This window comes from Eleutherodactylus coqui, chromosome 10, assembly GCF_035609145.1.
Source record: "Eleutherodactylus coqui strain aEleCoq1 chromosome 10, aEleCoq1.hap1, whole genome shotgun sequence".
Classification (NCBI taxonomy): Eukaryota; Metazoa; Chordata; class Amphibia; order Anura; family Eleutherodactylidae; genus Eleutherodactylus; species Eleutherodactylus coqui.
The window spans coordinates 75992021-76012473 of NC_089846.1; the positions used below are offsets into that span (position 1 = coordinate 75992021).

At 44.2% G+C, this 20453-nt stretch overlaps 1 protein-coding gene across 3 annotated transcripts in view; it reads right to left on the minus strand.

The window, feature by feature from the left end:
* Positions 1–20453, minus strand: part of CUTA (cutA divalent cation tolerance homolog) — a 38609-nt gene that overhangs the window by 9150 nt on the left and 9006 nt on the right. For 2 of the 3 annotated variants that reach the window (XM_066581327.1, XM_066581325.1), the window contains 3 exons: positions 17226–17371; positions 5137–5196; positions 4886–4931 (listed from right to left, as the gene is read on the minus strand). In XM_066581327.1, the coding sequence (XP_066437424.1) occupies positions 4886–4931; positions 5137–5196; positions 17226–17356 (237 nt within the window). In that variant the 5' untranslated portion in view covers positions 17357–17371. The remainder of the gene's footprint in view (positions 1–4885; positions 4932–5136; positions 5197–17225; positions 17372–20453) is intronic. The other variant, XM_066581326.1, reaches the window with a different exon arrangement.

Consider the following 20453-nt stretch of genomic DNA (forward strand, 5'->3'; position numbering starts at 1 on the left):
GCTGTAATGCCCCACCAACACCAAACCAGGCATAATTAAACTGATCACATTTCAGAAAATAGATTACAAAATGTAATAAAACCTCCAAAGTGACTACAGTGAGCCCTCAGTATCCCCCCCCCCTCCATGAGTTGTTTACAGAGTCACGTTGTGTCATTAGAGATGAATGATCACCGGTAATTTATCACTAGTATATACACGATCCTACCAAAAAGTATTTGGACCCCTCTATTTGTAGAATGGTTTGCATTTTATTAGCATATCACGCGTCCTAAACCACGCTACCCAAGATGTAGACCCTTGGAGGTGTCAGCCATAGTTTGTGACAGGAGCTGCGCACTATTTGACTGTGTCACTGCATACTGGTTTAAGGATGTGGAACTTCCATATCGTCCTTACGATTGGACCGGCTGCACATAATCCTGACCTGAACCTACTGAACATCTCTGGGACGAAGTGGAACGTCAGGTTAGGAAATATGAGCAGCGTCCATCTTCTTTGAGATAACTTACCAGACGTTTGTAGGATGAATAGAGGGAAATAAGAGCTGAAGTGTATCAAAGGTTAGTAGTAAGTATACCATGGAGAGTATCTGATGTCATTAGGACCTTAGGAGCCCCATTAAGTATTAACTTATGGAAATGAATAAGACTTAATTCTTACTCAGGTGTCCAATTACTTTTAGTAGAATAGTGTAAATTATAGAAGCCGTCACCCTGCAGAGCCGCCATTGTAAGGTTTGTGAGCAATAGATTGCTAAGGCTAAACACAGCTGCGGACAGCAAAAAGAAAACAGATGCAATTTTGCAGTGAGCAGACTTAAGAAAAGGTAAACCTACAGCAGCCCGATGGAGGCCATGGATATGCTCTGAAGGAGAGCAGCCACCACAAGCAGTGCAGATTCAGCCCAAGGAGATTGTAGCTCCTTAACCTGTTAATCTCACAGCCTCGTTTGGTACTAAAGGGCGCAACATTTTTTTGGTATATGGATATATATATATAGATATATATATATAGATATATATATATATATATATATAGATATATATATATATATAATTAGGGGCAACAAGGTGAAAGAAGAAAAAACTAACCATCTATTACAGCGTTCACCATGCTGTATAAATGGCATTACCTTTTTTTTCCTGAGGGTTGGAACGATTACAGTGATGGTAAAGTTATATATATTTAAGGTTTTTCCACTTTTGCACAATGAAACCCCCGATTTTAAATTTGAAATAAAAATGTTCTGGGTCTTTAAATACAGCCAAAAACGAATTATATTCCCATGGATAGAGCGGTGCAATGGCTTGTTTTTGAGCGACAATCCGTAGTTTCTCGGCTGTGTCATTGGGGAACACAGCAAAGACCTGGAGGTATAGCTTCTGCCACTAAGCAAAGCAAGAGTTAACAACTCCTACCAGCCATACCCCTCCTGCAGGCCCTCAGCTAAATTAGTTTTAGCTTAGTGTCCATAGGAGGGAAGCCTTCCCACTGCAGGCCTTCAGGTTCCTGAGGTCCCTTGGACTTTAGAATTCACAGGGTGACACAATTCCCCTACTAAAGGAGGGACATTGAGGCGATTTTAACTGTCATGCGGATTCCTTGCCTTCCGAACTCGAGGTGGCACAGAGTTTTCTGTGACCCACCAGCAAAGATCCTTTCGCTCAAGTTTCCTGGGCTTCCCTCCCTAACCAAAGGAAAGTGAAAAATGAGAAGGGGGTCAGGCTAGACATCAATGCCATGGCATATGGCTCTCACCCTCCAGGGAAGGCAAGTATGCATTGGCAAGTGAGGTCTTTCTGTAGTCCACCTCCCTCCTTCCCCTTGCCCATTCCTTGGCTTACCAACAGCTGCCTCACGGTCCGATCCTACCTTTTCTCTTTCTTAGATGAAGCACAGTTTTTCAAAGTTTCTGCTTATAGAGGTGGTTAAAGAAACTCTCCATGTCAAAGACAGATTCCTTTACCAATGCCGACTACTCCTGACGTCCAATATGTTCACCTAAGACATTCCTCACTCGTGAAATTTGAGGACGTCATGTTCAAGGAAAGGTTCCATTCCAAATAAGTGATTTTTCACTCCTAAATGCCTCAACTTAGAGTCCCAATTCTCAGAGAAATCAATAGAATTCTATCTGATGCTCCCGAGAAGGAGTTAGCTGAACTTAAGCTTCAGCTCTTCCAGGCAGGCAAGTTCATCTACGAGGCCTCTTTGGATGCTGTAAGGCTCCGTGCTTTCCGTGGCAATTTGCAGAAAGAGACTGTGGCTAAAATGTTGGTCTGCAGACACCACCTCCAAAAAGTCTTTAACCAGCCTTCCTTTTACCAGATGCCTCTTCGGCAATCACCTGGACAAAATCATTTTGGAAGCCACAAAATAGATCCACTCCTCAGTACAGCGGTAAGAAGAAACCGAATTTCCATTTTTTCATTACTCTAGCCCACGGTCTTCAAAGTCGCACCTGTCCTTCCAGGACCACAAAAGGCATCAATCCTTCAAAACCATGCTGTTCCGGATGTCCCTGCACTCAGGCAACCAGGCTCTCTTCGGCTAAATCTTCCTCTGTATGAAAGGCAGTCCCTAGGGCGTGGCTATCTCCTCTTCTTCAGGAACGTGTGGCTCTCTCACGTCCAAGATGCTTGGGTGCACCATATATTTTCTCTCTGCTCGCCCAGATCGCTCTTTCAGTTTCTGCTGGCAGCCCACTCCGACCAGATCGTACTAGTACTTTCCAGCTATTCAGGGCATACTCGACCGGGTAGTCATCGCCCTAGTTCCTTTTCACGATCAAGGGCGCCTATTTCAATATTACGATTCACCAGTACCACCAGCAATTTTTTAGTTTTGCAATCCATCGCCTTGACATTTAGCCTAGCGACAGCTCTTTGAGTATTCATGAAGGGCCCATTGGCTGTTGTAGCAATTCATACATTGAACCTTGATGCTCCCTCACTTAGTAACTTGGTCCTTCGATCCCTACTTTGGTGGCTGACATCACAAGGGATGTCCTTTTTACTGCTCCGATAGATATGCACCAGACTGGCCAGGTCATCCTTCATTAGCTGATCTGTATCTCTACTGGTCAACACATCCTGGCCTTTTCCACTCAGACAGTAACTGTTGTGGCAGGGTCCAGCACTTCGCCCACATCTACATACACTATGTTTGACGACGTGGCTGTTAAACCGCAGTATTGAGAGCACAGGTTCTTGGACCACGTTGTCTGAACTATACTCAAGGCCAGGAAGCCCTCCCCCTCTGACATCTACTATAGGGTGTGGAGATCTTTCTTTAGACGGTGTGAGCAACATGATCTCCAACCCATGCACTTTACCCATTCCTTGTATTCTTTCTTTTTTCCAACAAGGTGTGGATATGAGGTTGAGCCTCAGCTCTTTAAAGGGTGAAGTTTCCGCGCGGTCGAAACTCTTCGAATGCTCCTTGGCTTCAAAAGCTGCAGTGAATACCTTTCTTCAGGGGGTACCACATTCTGCCCTTCCTTACCCTATCAGCACCATAGGACCTAAACTTGGATCTTAATGCTAGTATCTCCCTTTGAGGCCATGTGCAAGATCTCCCTTTGTCTGCTATATTGGACGATCACCTTTCTGGTAGCCATCACCAGCAATTAGCCCTCAGGCTCTTAGGTTGCCTGTCCACAGGCGTTGGGATATGCCGCGGCGGAGATCCGTCTCTGGTGAGCAGGAGCCAGCTGACAAATCTCCGCAATGCAAAAACCCCTGTGGACAGGCAGCCTTACTCTGCTACTGCTTGTTTAATGGCTGCAGGAAGGGTAAAGCTGGAGGAGGAGGTAACTCTCCTTTTGCTCAAAGTCTGCTTCTAGTGGCACGAACTATACCCAAACTCTTTGCTGTGTACCCAATGAACATCTGAGAATAGGATTTTACGAGTAACAAAAAATTATGTTTTATATTGGTATCATATTGGGGGATATATAAAACTTTTTTTTAAATCACTTCTATTGTGTTTTCTTGGGAGGCAAAACAAACAAAAACAGCATTTTGACGTACAAAATTAAAATAAAAAAAATAAAAGTTTGCGATGAGCAATAAAATGTGCATATTGTATGTGTGGATACAGATGCGGTGATACCAAACTTTATTTTTTTTACCTATTTTTACATTATTTTACACTTTTTATGTTGCTTGAACCTGCAAATCTATGATTGCTCAAATAATACACTACAGCACTTCTGTACTGCAGTGTATTATCTTTATTCTTGCCTGTGACAAGCCATGTCAAACCCATGGTCATGGTCACCAACGATTGGAAGGTTGATGAGAGAGCTCTCTCCTTTCGTTAACCCTGTACATGCCATGATCAACAATGATCACGCCATGTAAGGGGTAAAAAGTGGAGATAGAGGTTCTCACCGATCTGTGCTGTTGCAGTGGGAGCCTGGCTGTCATTTATGGTCAGTGTGCTCTGCAGATGACACTGACAACTCCTGAGCCCTTGCAATCTACATGCATGTCGCACGCACGCCCTCTCATGACGTACGTACACATCAAGGGGAGGAAATGGGTGATGCCAAGACTGACACTTGCCCACAAGATAAATGATGTGTTTTATTCCTGGAAGTCCCACCAGTCATGAGAATGGATGAAGAGGCAGTAAGTGCACGAGCTATCCCCTTCATTCCTCTCCATTAGCACTGATAGACTGACAAGCGCTGTACTCAGCGCAGCGCATATGCTTGAATTCAAAGCTCTGTGTCAGAAAAACAGGTCTGACCCCTATGAAGACTGTCCTGGAAAATCAAGGCGCAAAAGTAGAAAGTATAATGGTCCGCCTACAGAGAACGCCTACTGTTACACGTTTGTAGACAAATCTGACTCCAGAGTCATGGAGGATGGCTCACCAGCAAGACCTCGCTGTCCTCCTCAATCTTCCCCTTCCATTCAAATCTGAAGGAGATGGAAAAAAGTGTTAGTGTGATGAAGGCAGCATAACTAACTCTCCAAGAACTACAACTCCCAGCATACCGGGACCAACAAACACTACAAAGAGGCAGCAAGAGCAGGAAATCTACACAACGGTAACGGGGAGCTTGGAGGGAGACAAGGGGCTGCATGGGCCCCCTACATACGACACACCACGGCTAGAGCTCACATGGAGGTGATCTGTGGGATGACGTTCACACAGGCCGCCAGCTTCCGTTCCACCAGGCCCCTGTATGGAGAACAAATAGGACCAATCACCGCTAACGTCACAGAGAGCCACACTAAACGTCATTAAAGGGCAATTCTAGACAAAGTCAATGCAGCGTAAAGCTGCAGTTACACAGAACCATTAGTTCAAAAAAATCATTCAAATGAGCCAAAGTAAATGATAATTGCTCAGTCTGAAGTCGCGCCAACGACCGGAAGAATAAGAATTGTTCACTTTCTGCTCATCGTTCATTTTATTTAGCATAAAAATCACCGTTGGGGCATTCACTTATAGTCCGGGTTAAACCGCAATCGCTCAGTGCGCCTCATTCACTTATACAGCAGATGTGAAAGACTGAACAATTTCTCGCTGGAACAAGACAATAAGATATCTGCCAACCTAAACAGACTGCCTGAGTAAACAGGGACGTCATTCACTCGCTCGAACAATAAATCTGCCCGTCTAAAACCTAACTGGGACAATCCTGGCCTGTTCGTGCACTTACTTATTCTTAGTATTAGACCATAAAGGTTTCATCTTTGAGAGTATAGTTAGAACTGATAGGCCAACAAACGCAGCAGTCTCTCCACTGTTTATAAAAGGCACAGCTCCATCTATCTATCTATATATCTATATATATATAAAGCTGAAAGCCCTGACTGACTGACTGACTCACTGACTGACTGACTGACTCACTGACTGACTGACTCACTGACTGACTGACTCACTGACTGACTGACTCACTGACTGACTCACTGACTCACTCACTGACTCACTGACTCACTCACTGACTCACTCACTGACTCACTCACCCTCACTCCAACTTCCCGATGTCGTAGAAACATGAAATTTGGCGCAAGCATAGATTATCTCCAAAATAGGAATAGAAATTGGGTCCCAACTCGATTATTCAATTCTAGCGCAAAAGAATTGGCGTCGAAATTTAACGTACATAATCTAAATCACTCACTTCCCAATGTCATAGAAACGTGAAATTTGGCACGAGCATTATGTCATAAATAGGAAAAGCGAATGGGTCCCAACTCGATTATTCAATTCTAGTGCAAAAGAATTGGCGTCAATATTTTACGTGCGGAATGTAATTTTTTCACTTTCCGGTGTCATAGAAACAGGAAATTTGGCACGAGCATTGGTTATGTCATAAGTAGGAAAAGCTAATGGGTCCCAAGTCCGTTATTCAATTCTATGCGCAAAAGAATTAGCGTCCAAATTTTACGTACGGAATCTAATTTTCTCACTTTCTGGTGTCATAGAAACATGAAATTTGGCACGAGCATTGATTATGTCATAAATAGGAAAAGGTAATGGGTCCCAACTCCATTATTCAATTCTAGCACAAAAGAATTGGCGTCGAAATTTTACGTACGGAATGTAATTTCTTTACTTTCCGGTGTCATAGAAACAGGAAATTTGGCACCAGCATTGATTATGTCATAAATAGTAAAAGCTAATGGGTCCCAACTCCATTATTCAATTCTATGCGCAAAAGAATTAGCGTCCAAATTTTACGTACATAATCCAAATCTCTCACTTCCCAATGTCATAGAAACATGAAATTTAGCACAAGCATTGATTGGGTCATAAATATGAAAAGTTAATAGGTCCCAACTCGATTATTCAATTCTAAGTGCAAAAGAATTAGTGTCCAAATTTTATGTACGTAATCTAATTCTCTCACTTCCTGATGTCATTTTATATGAAGGAAACGTCGCATGGTTACCTCCACGTGGTGTTTCCTGGGTAATGCAGAGAACTATGCAAAATGGTGAACATATGGTTTTCCTCAGTATCTCTAAAGTAACCACGACTTCATAAGATTTTCCATGTGAACACCAGATAAACACCAGTACCAAATTAACTCGGGCGAAGCCGGGTATATCAGCTAATATATGACGAAAGCCCTCACTCACTCACTGACTGACTCGCCAAAAGTTCTCCAACTTCCCGATGTCGTAGAAAAATGAAATTTGGCACAAGCATAGATTATCTCCAAAATAGGAAAAGTAATTGGGTCCCAGCTCGATTATTCAATTCTAGCTCAAAAGAATTGGCGTCGAAATTTTACGTACATAATCTAAATCTGTCACTTCCCAATGTCATAGAAACTTAAAACTTGGCACAAGCATTGATTATGTCATAAATGGGAAAAGTTAATGGGTCCCAACTTGATTATTCAATAATATGCGCAAAAGAATTAGCGTGCAAATTTTACGTACGGAATCTAATTCTCTCACTTCCCGGTGTCATAGAAACTCGAAATTTGGCAGGAGCATTATGTCAGAAATAGGAAAAGCTAATAGGTCCCAACTCGATTATTCAATTCTATGCGCAAAAGAATTAGCATCCAAATTTTACGTACGCAAACTAATTTTCTCACTTTCCGGTGTCATAGAAAAGTGAAATTTGGCATGAGCATTGATTATTTCATAAATAGAAAAAAGTTCGTAGGTCCCAACTCGATTATTCAATTCTAGCGCAAAAGAATTGGCGTCGATATTTTACGTGCGGAATGTAATTTTTTCACTTTCCGGTGTCATAGAAACAGGAAATTTGGAACGAGCATTGGTTATGTCATAAGTAGGAAAAGCTAATGGGTCCCAACTCCGTTATTCAATTCTATGCGCAAAAGAATTAGCGTCCAAATTTTACATGCGGAATGTATTTTTCTCACTTTCCGGTGTCATAGAAACGGGAAATTTGGCACGAGCATTGATTATGTCCTAAATAGGAATAGCTAATGGGTCCCAACTCGATTATTCAATTCTATGCGCAAAAGAATTAGCGTCCAAATTTTACGTGCGGAATGTAATTTCTTCACTTTTCGGTGTCATAGAAACAGGAAATTTGGCACAAGCATTGATTATGTCATAAATAGGAAAAGTTAATGGGTCCCAATTCGATTATTCAATTCTAGCGCAAAAGAATTGGCGTCGAAATTTTACGTACGGAATGTAATTTTTTCACTTTCCGGTGTCATAGAAACGGGAAATTTGGCACTAGCATTGATTATGTCATAAATAGGAAAAGTTAATGGGTCCCAATTCGATTATTCAATTCTAGCGCAAAAGAATTGGCGTCGAAATTTTACGTACGGAATGTAATTTTTTCACTTTCCGGTGTCATAGAAACGGGAAATTTGGCACAAGCACTGATTATGTCATAAATAGGAAAAGCTAATGGGTCCCAACTCCATTATTCAGTTCTATGCGCAAAAGAATTAGCGTCCAAATTTTACGTACATAATCTAAATGTCTCACTTCCCAATGTCATAGAAACATGAAATTTGGCACAAGCATTGATTGTGTCCTAAGGATGAAAAGCTAATGGGTCCCAACTCGATTATTCAATTCTAAGCGCAAAAGAATTAGTGTCCAAATTTTATGTACGTAATCTAATTCTCTCACTTCCTGATGTCATTATATATAAAGGAAACGTCGCATGGTTGCCTCCACGTGGGGTTTCCTGGGTAACGCAGAGAACTATGCAAAATGGTGAACATATGTTTTTCCTCAGACGAAAGCCCTCACTGACTCACTCACTGATTCACTGACTGACTCGCCACTAATTCTCCAACTTCCCGATGTGGTAGAAACATGAAATTTGGCACGAGCATTGAATATGTCATAAATAGGAAAAGCTAATGGGTCCCAGCTTGATTATTCAATTCTAAGCGCAAAAGAATTAGCGTCCAAATTTTATGTATGGAATATAATTCTCTCACTTCTTGGTGTAATAGAAACTTGAAATTTGGCACGAGCATTGAATATGTCATAAATAGGAAATGTTAATGGGTCCCAACTCGATTATTCAATTCTAAGCACAAAAGAATTAGCGTCCAAATTTTACGTATGGAATGTAATTCTCTTACTTGCCGATGTCATAGAAACACTAAATTTGGAACAGGCATTGATTATGTCATAAATAGCAAAAGTTAATGGGTCCTAACTCGATTATTCAATTCTATGCGCAAAAGAATTAGCGTCCAAATTTTACGTACGTAATCTAATTCTCTCACTTGAAATTTAGCACGGGCATTGATTATTATGTCATACATAGGAAAAGTTAATGGGTCCCAACTCGATTATCCAATTCTATGCGCATAATTATTAGCGTCCAAATTTTACGTACATAATCTAATTCTCTCACTTCCCGATGTCGTAGAAACATGAAATTTGGCACGAGCATTGATTATGTCATAAATAGGAAAAGTTAATGGGTCCCAACTCGATTGTTCAATTCTAAGCGCAAAAGAATTAGCGTCCACATTTTACGTACAAAATCTAATTCTCTCACTTCTTGGTGTAATAGAAACTTGAAATTTGGCACAGGCATTGATTATGTCATAAATAGGAAAGGATAGAATTTCTTACTGAAAATTCCTTTTTTCCGAGTCATCATGACGGCATACCTGGAGGTTGCCCCTTGACCTTGTAGGGACAGGAAGCAAGAGACTTGAAAAGGCTCCTCCTGCCTCCCATTCTCCAGTGTCTTCCAAATTACTTACATGGACATGTCTCGGTTTATCAGGAAGAAATTTTTTTGCTCCAAGACAAAAACAACATAGTTAGTCCCGTTGAACAGAAAATAGGAGGGTATTTTACCCGAACATTAACAGAGATATTATGCCATAATGTCGCATGTAAATTATAAATAGAAGTCTCTGGATATACACAAATATACACGCACACAGATATACACGCATATGTGTGCTTTTTTTCTTTTGGGAGGGAATAACGTGCCGTCATGACGACTCGGAAAAAAGGAATTTTTGGTAAGAAATTCTATCCTTTTCCCCGGCGTCATCATGACGGCATACCTGGAGTTATACCAGATTACTTTTTTCTTTGGGGGGCGGGGGGGGGGGGGGGGGGGACTATTGCCTGCAAGACCTTCCTACCGAACGACAGGTCCGAGGAGAGGTCGGCGTTTAATCTATAGTGTTAAGTAAATGTGTGCAGGCTAGACCATGTGGCCGCCCTGCATATCTGATCTGGGGTAGCCATGGCCCTTTCTGCCCAAGAGCATGCTACTGCTCTCGTCGAGTCCCTCCGGAATCGCCCTGTTGCTGGAATACGCCTGCTGGATTGTTGATTTTATCCAGCGGCTAATGGACCTCTTAGAAGCCGCCCTTCCTCTGCCCAGCCCCTGAAATTGAATAAAGAGATGGTCAGTCTTTCTAAAGGGGGACGTTTGTTCCAAATAACACAGGATGGCTCTTTTTACGTCCAAGCTGTGGTATTCTCTCTCTATCGTTTTTGGGGTCCTGACCGAAGGATGGGAGGATAATCTCCTGCTGCCTATGGAATTTTGAGGCTACCTTAGGTAAAAAGAAGGGGTCCATTTTTAGTATGATTTTATCGTCCAGGACTAGTAAATATGGTGTCTTACATGAAAAGGCCTGGATCTCACTAACCCGCCTTGCCGTTGTAACCGCGACTAAAAATATTGTTTTGAGGGTTAGCATTTTTATCGCTGTTTGATCGATGTGCTCGAAGGGGGGCCTACAGAGGCTTTTGTGTACTAAGTTTAAGTCCCAGGGGGGTACTCTACTATGGGCTACCAGTCTCATCCTCTCCGCTGCCTTCATGAATCTGCGGATTGACCTATGATCGGCTAGCGGCTGGTCCAGCACGGCCAAAAAGGCCGAAACCTGGAGTTTAAGTGTCCCTGGTCTTAAATTTTTATCCAGACCTTCCTGGAGGAAGTCCAAGATCTCCGCCACTGAGGTATCTAGGTTGGAGACTTCCGACCCCCTCCAGGAAGAGAACCTCTTCCATATCTTGTTATAAATGGCGGTAGTTACAGGTTTGCGACACTGGCGCAGAGTTGATTAACCCTGGCGGACAGACCTTGTCTTAGCAGCACCTGGTCCTCAACATCCATGCTGTCAGTTTTAGCCTCTGTACGTTGGCGCACAGAACTGGGCCCTGCGATAGGAGATCCTCTCTGGCTGAGAGGCGGATAGGATCCACAATGGCCAGTTTTAGGAGCACGAGAAACCACGCCCGCTTTCCCCAGTACGTGGCGATGAGTATGACGGTCGCCCGGCTTTGCCGAATTTTCTGTAGGACCCTTGGGATAAGGGGAATGGGAGGGAAGGCATAGGCCAGACCAATGTCCCAGCTCTGAGAGAGCGCGTCCATCCCCTTGGCCCTGTCCCTTGGGTTGAGGGAAAAGTAATCGGGGCATTTTGTGTTTGTGCTGCTCGCAAAGAGGTCCACTCGCGGCCTGCCCCAGATGTCTATGATACGCTGGAACTCCTCCTGGTTCAGGGACCACTCCCCTGAGTCCAGGCGTCTTCGGCTGAGGTAATCGGCTGTTGTATTCTTGGACCCCTTGAGGTGGACTGCTTTCAGGGATTGCACCGTGGCTTCAGCCCAACGGAAAATCCAGGCTGTCAATTTTAGGAGGTGGTAATTCCTGGTGGCAAATAAGGGAGACCGCAGTCACGTTATCTGAGAAAACCTTGACGTGTTTGTCCCTTAGGGCGTCTTGTACCCTGTGCAATGCTTCCCAGATGGCCATGAGCTCCCTGAAATTTGAGGTCTGGTTTCTAGTCCTTGGGCCCCATTCCCCCTGTAACAGGCGTTGTCCTACTTGTGCTCCCCAGCCAAGTTGGCTCGCATCGGTGACCACGCTAATAAATGGTTCCGCCACCCATGGGGATTCTGCATTTAAATTATGCGCTGACTGCCACCAGTGAAGGGACCGAGTGACCGATAGTGACAGGGGCATCCTGGCGTCTAATGAGGTCGCTGCTCCATCCCAGTTGCCCAGGACGGCCCTCTGCAATTTTCTTGAATGTGCCTGGGCCCATGGTATGATCTGAATGCACAATGTCATGAGGCCAAAGAGTCTCATTCCGTCCCGTATCGATATCTGCCTCTTCCCCCTGTATTAATGGATTGCCTGTCTTAGGCCCTCCCTCCTAGGTGGCGGTAAGGATAGGGTCTGTGACTCAGAGTTTATCCGTACCCCCAGGAATGTTTTGTGCATTTCGGGAAGGAGGCTGGACTTCCGGAAATTTATGATCCACCCCAGCCTCTGGAATAGGGTGATAGCCTGAGCGGTATCCTCCTTCGAGGCTTCTGCCGAGGGTCCTATTAGTAGGAAGTCGTCCAGGTAGGGAATTATATAAACACCCGATACATAAAAGGTGCGCGACCATCTCCACCATGATTTTGAAAAGACTGGGTGCCGTGGATATGCCAAATGGTAGGCACTGGAATTGAAAGTGACACAGGCGGCTTCCTATCTTGACCGCAAAGCGCAAGTACTTATGATGTTCCGGCAGGATTGGGACATGGTAGTACGCGTTCTTCAGGTCAATCGTGCACATCTAGTCCCCCCTTTTCACTAGGGTTACTGCTGACCTGATGGTTTCTATTTTAATTTTTTTATAAATGATGTGTCTATTCAGGCCCTTCAAGTTGAGGATCATCCGCTGCGCACCGTTTGGTTTTTTAACGAGGAATAGGGGAGAGTAGTACCCTAATCCCTGCTCTACCAAGGGGACTTGTACTATAGCCCCCATATGAAGCAGATTAGTGATCTCCTTTCTGAAGACCTCCTGGAGGACGGGGGATTGCGTGGGGGTAATCGTGAAATTGTTTGGGGGCCGGACGAAGAACTCTATCCTGTATCCCTGGCATATCAACTGGAGAACCCACGGGTTATCTGTAATGCGCCGCCACTCCGGCCCAAATTTTAGCAGTCTACCCCCCACCTGGGAATCCTCTACTGGGGTAGTGGTTTCTTTTGTCTTACCCCTGCCGCCCTTGGAGTAGGACCAGCGGCCCGTCTTCCCTTTCCCCCGATAGGGTCTGAAGGCTGATTGTCGCCTGGGGGAAGGGGGGGGGGGGGGGGTAATGTGGTTCTTGCCTGGTCTGGGAAGCCGTGAGTTCTGTCTGCCGCCTTCTTCAGGATTTCTTCCAGATCTGCCCCGAAGATATGGTGGCCGTGGAAGGGAATGTTGCACAATTTACTTTTAGACGCGGCATTCCCTTTCCAGGTCTTCAGCCAGATCGCCCGCCTAGCCATGTTGGATAACGCTGCGTTTCTGGCCGCTAGTCTCATTGACTCGGCGGAAGCGTCTGCCAGAAAGCCTGTTGCTAGCCTCAGCAGGGGTATGCATTCCTGTATTTCTTCTCTAGACGCTCTCTGCTTGACCTGGTCGCCCAGCTCCCCCAGCCAGAGAAACATAGATCTTGCGACGGACGTGGCTGCGACATTGGATTCCAGGGTATAGGCTGCCGTCTGCCATGCCCGCTTCATTAGGACGTCCACCTTATTGTCTATAGGATCCTTAGGGTGTGACGAGTCCTCAAAGGGGAGCGCTGTCTTCCTGGCCATCCTGGCCACCTGTGCGTCTACCTTTGGGACATCCTCATAAATCCACACGTCCTCTTCCGCGAACTGGAGCCTCTCTTTGTATTCCCGTGGCAGATACAGATGTTTATCTGCGGAGGCCCACTCTTCGGCAATTACCTCCTTCAAGGTGGTATTCACCGGGAACACGGCTGAGCCTGCCAAACATATCGTCCTGAACGGATCTCAGCTCGACCGTGTCCTCTATCTTCATGGTGTCTCTCACCGCCTTTACTAGTTGGTCGAGATCACCTGACGAAAAGTAATATTTTTTATTTTCGTCTTTAGCGTCGGGGGGATGGTCGAATAACTCGCCTTCGGAGAATTCGCCCAATGACTGCTTCAAGTCTGAGCTCGTTAACGGCGCGTAACTGGGCCTCTTGGGGGCTCCCTTTTCCCGCTGGGCTGGGGGGAGGCTAGAAATAGATGCCCGGACATCTTCCCTAACAAGGGACCTTATGTCCTCCATGAACGCCGACTGTTCCTCTTTAAGGAGTTTTGCCATACATTCTGGGCATAGTGCTTTTTTGTACGCCTCGTCTAGTTTTTTAAAGACACAGGGAGCACTTCCTAGCCTTTTTTCGGGGTCCTGTTTTGTTTTGGCGGATTCCCTGTCCTGCAACGATACATGTATAGGTGTAAAAAAAAAAAAAAAAATCCCTGTACGCTGCCGCTCCATAAAACCAATTTTGTACATATTGCACCCTTTTGGTTTTTAGATGGAACACTCACGGTTTGTAGGGCCTCCACATCGGTCTCTCTGGTTGTCATGCTGCTGGGGAGGAAGCTGTGTGACAGACCTGTGCCTGGGTGCACCTTCTGTGAAGCTGTCCTGCAGTGGAGGCTTGCCGGGGGGCTTTCTTGAATTTCCCGGGCTCTACTTCCTGGTTTTGGCCGGCGTGTGACGTCACTGCGTCGTGACGTCACTAGTCCAGCCCCCCCTGACGTCGTGTGCGGCCGCGCTGGAGTCTACTGCTGGAAGGAGAGGGGTCTTGGAGCCTCTGGCCCGCCACTCTCCCTGGCGCTGCGGTGATGAAAGCAGGGAGGCAGTATCTGTGGTCCGCCGTGCCCCCGGACCGCGATGGAAGAGGGGTCTTAGAGCCTGTGGCTCGCTGCTCTCCTCGGTGCCGCGGTGGTGAAGCAGGGAGGCAGAGCCTATGGCCCGCCGTTCCCCCGGACCAGGAAAAAGTGGAGGTAAAAGGGAGGTGAGCCTGTGGTCCACACTCCCTGTTGACTTTTCAGCTCCCTGGAGGGAGCTCTCTTGCATGTCCCTGTAGGGACAGGAAGCACTGGAGAATGGGAGGCAGGAGGAGCCTTTTCAAGTCTCTTGCTTCCTGTTCCTACAAGGTCAAGGGGCAACCTCTAGGTATGCCGTCATGATGACGCCGGGAAAAAAAGTTAATGGGTTCCAACTCGATTATTTAATTCTTGCGCAAAAGAATTAGCGTCGGAATTTTACGTACATAATCTAATTCTCTCACTTCCCGATGTCATAGAAACATGAAATTTCGCACGAGCATTGAATATGTCATAAATAGGAAAAGTTAATGGGTCCCAACTCGATTGTTCAATTCTAAGCGCAAAAGAATTAGCATCCACATGTTACGTACGAAATCTAATTCTCTCACTTCTTGGTGTAATAGAAACTTGAAATTTGGCACGAGCATTGATTATATCATAAATAGGAAAAGTTAACTGGTCCCAACTCGATTATTCAATTCTATGCGCAAAAGAATTAGCGTCCAAATTTTACGTATGGAATCTAATCCTCTCACTTCCCGGTGTCATAGAAACTTGAAATTTGGCACGAGCATTGATTATGTCATAAATTGGAATAGTTAATGGGTCCCAAGTCGATTATTCAAATCTAAGTGCAAAAGAATTAGCGTCCAAATTTTACGTACGGAATGTAATTCTCATTACCTCCCCGTGGTGTTTCCTGGGTAACGCAGAGAACTACGCAAAATGGTGAACATTTTTTTCCCCGGTATCTCTAAAGTAACCACGACTTCATAAGATTTTCCGTGTGAACACCAGATAAACACCACTACCAAATTAACTCGGGCGAAGCTGGGTATATCAGCTAGTATATATATATATATATATATATATATATATATATATATATATATATATATATATGTGGCTGTTATAACAGCCCCCTCTGTCCAAGGCTATAACTACTATAATACTGCCCCCTCTGTCCAAGGCTATAACTACTATAATACTGCCCCCTATGTCCAAGGCTATAACTACTATAATACTGCCTCCTATGTCCAAGGCTATAACTACTATAATACTGCCCCCTATGTCCAAGGCTATAACTACTATAATACTGCCCCCTATGTCCAAGGCTATAACTACTATAATACTGCCTCCTATGTCCAAGGCTATAACTACTATAATACTGCCTCCTATGTCCAAGGCTATAACTACTATAATACTGCCTCCTATGTCCAAGGCTATAACTACTATAATACTGCCTCCTATGTCCAAGGCTATAACTACTATAATACTGCCTCCTATGTCCAAGGCTATAACTACTATAATACTGCCTCCTATGTCCAAGGCTATAACTACTATAATACTGCCTCCTATGTCCAAGGCTATAACTACTATAATACTGCCTCCTATGTCCAAGGCTATAACTACTATAATACTGCCTCCTATGTCCAAGGCTATAACTACTATAATACTGCCTCCTATGTCCAAGGCTATAACTACTATAATACTGCCTCCTATATCCAAGGCTATAACTACTATAATACTGCCTCCTATGTCCAAGGCTATAATTACTATAATACTGCCTCCTATGTCCAAGTCTATAACTACTATAATACTGCCTCCTATGTCCAAGGCTATAACTACTATAATACTGCCTCCTATGTCCAAGGCTATAACTACTATAATACTGCCTCCTATGTCCAAGGCTATAACTACTATAATACTGCCCCCTATGTCCAAGGCTCTCTATGTACAAGAACATGACTACTATAATACTGCCTCCTATGTCCAAGAATATGGCTACTATAATACTGCCTCCTATGTACAAGAATATAACTACTATAACATTGTCCCTATATACAAGAATATAACTACTATAATATATTCTTGTACATAGGAGGCAGTATTATACTAGTTATATTCTTGTATATAGGGACAGTGTTATAGTAGTTATATTCTTGTATATAGGGACAGTGTTATAGTAGTTATATTCTTGTACATAGGAGGCAGTAACTACTATAACACTGTCCCTATATACAAGAATATAACTAGTATAATACTGTCCCTATATACAAGAATATAACTACTATAATACTGCCCCCTATGTACAAGAATATAACTACTATAATATTACTCACTATGTACAAAAATATAACTACTATAATACTGCATCCTATGTACAAGAGTATAACTACTATAATACTGCCCCCTATGTACAAGAATATAACTACTATAATACTGCCCCCTATGTACAAGAATATAACTACTATAATACTGCCCCCTATGTACAAGAATATAACTACTATAATACTGCATCCTATGTACAGGAATATAACTACTATAATACTGCCCCTAATGATATGCAGAGAAGTAGAATATCCATTGAAATACAGCCATGTACGACACATCCATCGCTCCTGTATACGGATTATTCTTACCTGGCTATATCTTTGGCCACTGTGTCGTTTGGACAGGTGACATAAGCAGCAGAAACAGATCCTGCCTTATATGCTTCGCTCGCCATTGAAAACGCTCGTAGTCCTACAGTTCTCAGCAGTGGTGGGGTCATATAAAACACGGCAGCCTGTAAATGGAGGATTGGTCAGGGGTGGAGCTATGACTCAGGAGCAGATTGGTGACAACTGTATAATAGAAAACCTGTATTTGTTGCTGATAGCAACCAATCACAGCACAGCTTTCATTTTTACCACCGCATTATGAGGAATGAAAGCTGCGCTGTGATTGGCTGCTAAGGGGCAACAAAGACAGGTCTTTTAGGCAGTTTGATAATTCTGCCCCATTTGTGCAGCAAAAGTACATAAAAGTCAGTCAGATATTAGATTTCTCCACCTGAATAGGACAAGCAGCAACTCCCATCATATGCCGGTATCAGCCAACAGACCACCTAGTGATGACCTGTAACACATCTCAATATCATGTGACAGGGAGTATAGTAAGTGTCCCATGACAAGACTTCCTGTCTCACAATCTGGGTTTCATACCAGACAGTCTTTTACTGAATAAGAAGATTCGTCTGATTCAGCTGATTAGTATGACAGCTGATTCGTCTGAATAAGGAGATCCACAGTAGAAGCGCGGAAGGAAATCTTTTTTATTCTTGAAACCCTGGCTATTTAACTCATTGGATTTTTTCTCTTGGGGTATTTTTCTTCCTGCTGCTCTCCTTCAATCCGAAGGATACCTGGAGATCTCATTTATACTACAAACAAACTCGGACCTCAGGTGCAGGCGGGATGTCCCCGTTATTCACACGGGAACCCCACTATGCACCAGGTGAGTTAATACATTGCAACATTATTATATGGTGGCGCGGATCGTTGTTCCTGTCTCACAATCTGGGAATTCAGCCTCATTAGAAGGACATTGTGTGGATCCAAATCCATCGCCAGATCCTAAATGGCACAAATCAAGCAAGCGAGGAGACGGACATATGTAATGGCAGCTATTATAATCCACGCAAGTCCCCGTGACAAGGCCGACACAGACAAGAGTAATGGGCAGAAAGTGCTGTCATAGGGACGTCATCCAGGAATGCTCCTAGTGAGGGGACTTACAAGGCCATTCCTGTATTGTGGGCGCTTATTTAGTGGGTGGGATTGTAATTTGTTTTCTTTTTTTTAGCTCGGATGCCAGTGCCCTTGGGCACAATTTGTAGTCGTGAGTGGCGAGGTGCTGAATAAAACACAGAGTCAGATATTTTGCTTAACTTGTTGAAAACACGGTGTTATTAAATAAGGGTGTATGCCCAGGGTCGGATTTCTACCGTCTTTCCTGCGGCGGCAATCAGCGTGAATTCCACAGCTATTAGGTTCAATTGAACCTAATAGCATTCTGCCTGCCGATGCTCACATGCACAATTCTACAGCAGCTTTCCAGAGCACAAAATAAATTGTGGCATGTTTTATTTGCCGCGGATTTACACCACAGGAGGTCTCCGTTAATTTAGCATTAATGGAGACGGAGGAAATCCATGATCACCCGCAGGCATTTTTTGTTTAAATCGCGATACTCCCACGGCGTACATCCACAGGCGTATCCTGCAACACTTGTGGGCATGAGCCCTAAAGCAGGGAGATGAGGCAATTTTCTTCCACACACTCAGTGAATAACACATTTATACACTGGGAGCTTACTCTGGATTTCTTTTCTCTATCTCTCTTTGTATTTACATCTCTTTATTTCTTTATCTCCCTCTCTTCATATTTACATCATATTTATTGTTCCTCTGTTCACGGTCACAGCTGACTCTCCTTCTCTGTTACTCACGGTTTCTCAGATTTTCTCTTGTCTCTCCCTGTTCCTCCGCTTTCTGTCTGTCTTCTCGTCTCTTTCTTTCTCTTGCTCCTATTTGTTCTTCTCTCTGTCACTGCTGCTCACTCTCTTGTCTGGCGCTTCCCTTATCCTCCTTGGTGCTTCTCCTCCTGGCTATTCTCTCCTTGGCACTACTCTGCCTCCTGCGACCGTTGTCCTATTATTTATCGCCTCTGTCACCTGACCAGTTTGTCTGCAGCCAATCACAACCTATCTGGTTCCTAGGCTACCTGCCTCATCTGAGTCACTAAGCACTTTTTCTAACATGTGCAGCTGAATAAAAACGACTAACTGGTTGCTAGGTTACCTGCATCTGCTGTGTAAAATGACTCAGATGAAACACATAAGAGACTTTCATCATATTACCGGTCCCCTCAGCTAAACAGCGCTATGTAGTGCCTTTTTTCAGGTCACTACATCTGCTCCTCTGGGTAATATGCAAATAAGGGAGTTGGAACAATTCCTCTGCAGCGCCACCTATTAAAAGGCAGCATTCCTGCAAGTCAATGTTAGACTCTTTATACAAGCCTTATAACAAGGTCTGCGAATTGAAAGTGGAGCCAGAATCCGTCCACAGACAGCTGTTTCGGGGCGTTTGCCCCTCCTCGGTGTGCAGTAGGCTTCTGGCTTGGCTAGTGAGAGGCCTAGGACGTGGGTCAGGAACGCTATTGTTTCTCCCTAAGGAAAGCACCTAGACGGTGAGTGAGGAGACTTATAAGGGACGCCATGACACTGATATCTCAAAACGACGAAGATGACGAAAAATGAAGATTTAGTGGAAGACATTACAGACATTCATGCTGACTTAAAGGAGTATTCCAGGCATTTGTCATTGATGACCAATCCTCAGGACACCAAATTGTAAAGATACGTGGGAACATCAAAGGTGTAAAATAAATGTACTTCTTTATTGCTCCATGTTAAAAGCAGAACAGGCAACGTTTCGACATCTAGTCTTTGTCAATCCTCAGGACAGTCATCAATAGTTGTTTGGCAGGGACTGCCACTCAGGATTCCCGACTATCAGCTGAATTTCTGGCCTACTGTCACCATTGGAGTGAGAGCCAGAAGTGTATTAGAAGGCATCTCTTCTACAGATTTGTTGAGCAATGCCTTCTATTACACTTCCTGCTCCAACACCAGTGTGGATGTCTGACTCGACTGCACTATGGGGAGGCTGGAGGATCAGCGGGATTGTGAGTAATGGACCCCCACCCATCAACTATTGATCCTGAGGATACGCCATTAGTAGTAAAGTCTCAGAAAACTCCTTTAAGTCACCAGCCACATCAATGGTTGCACATAGCAGGCCTGATTCACAGCAGTAAGCTGTA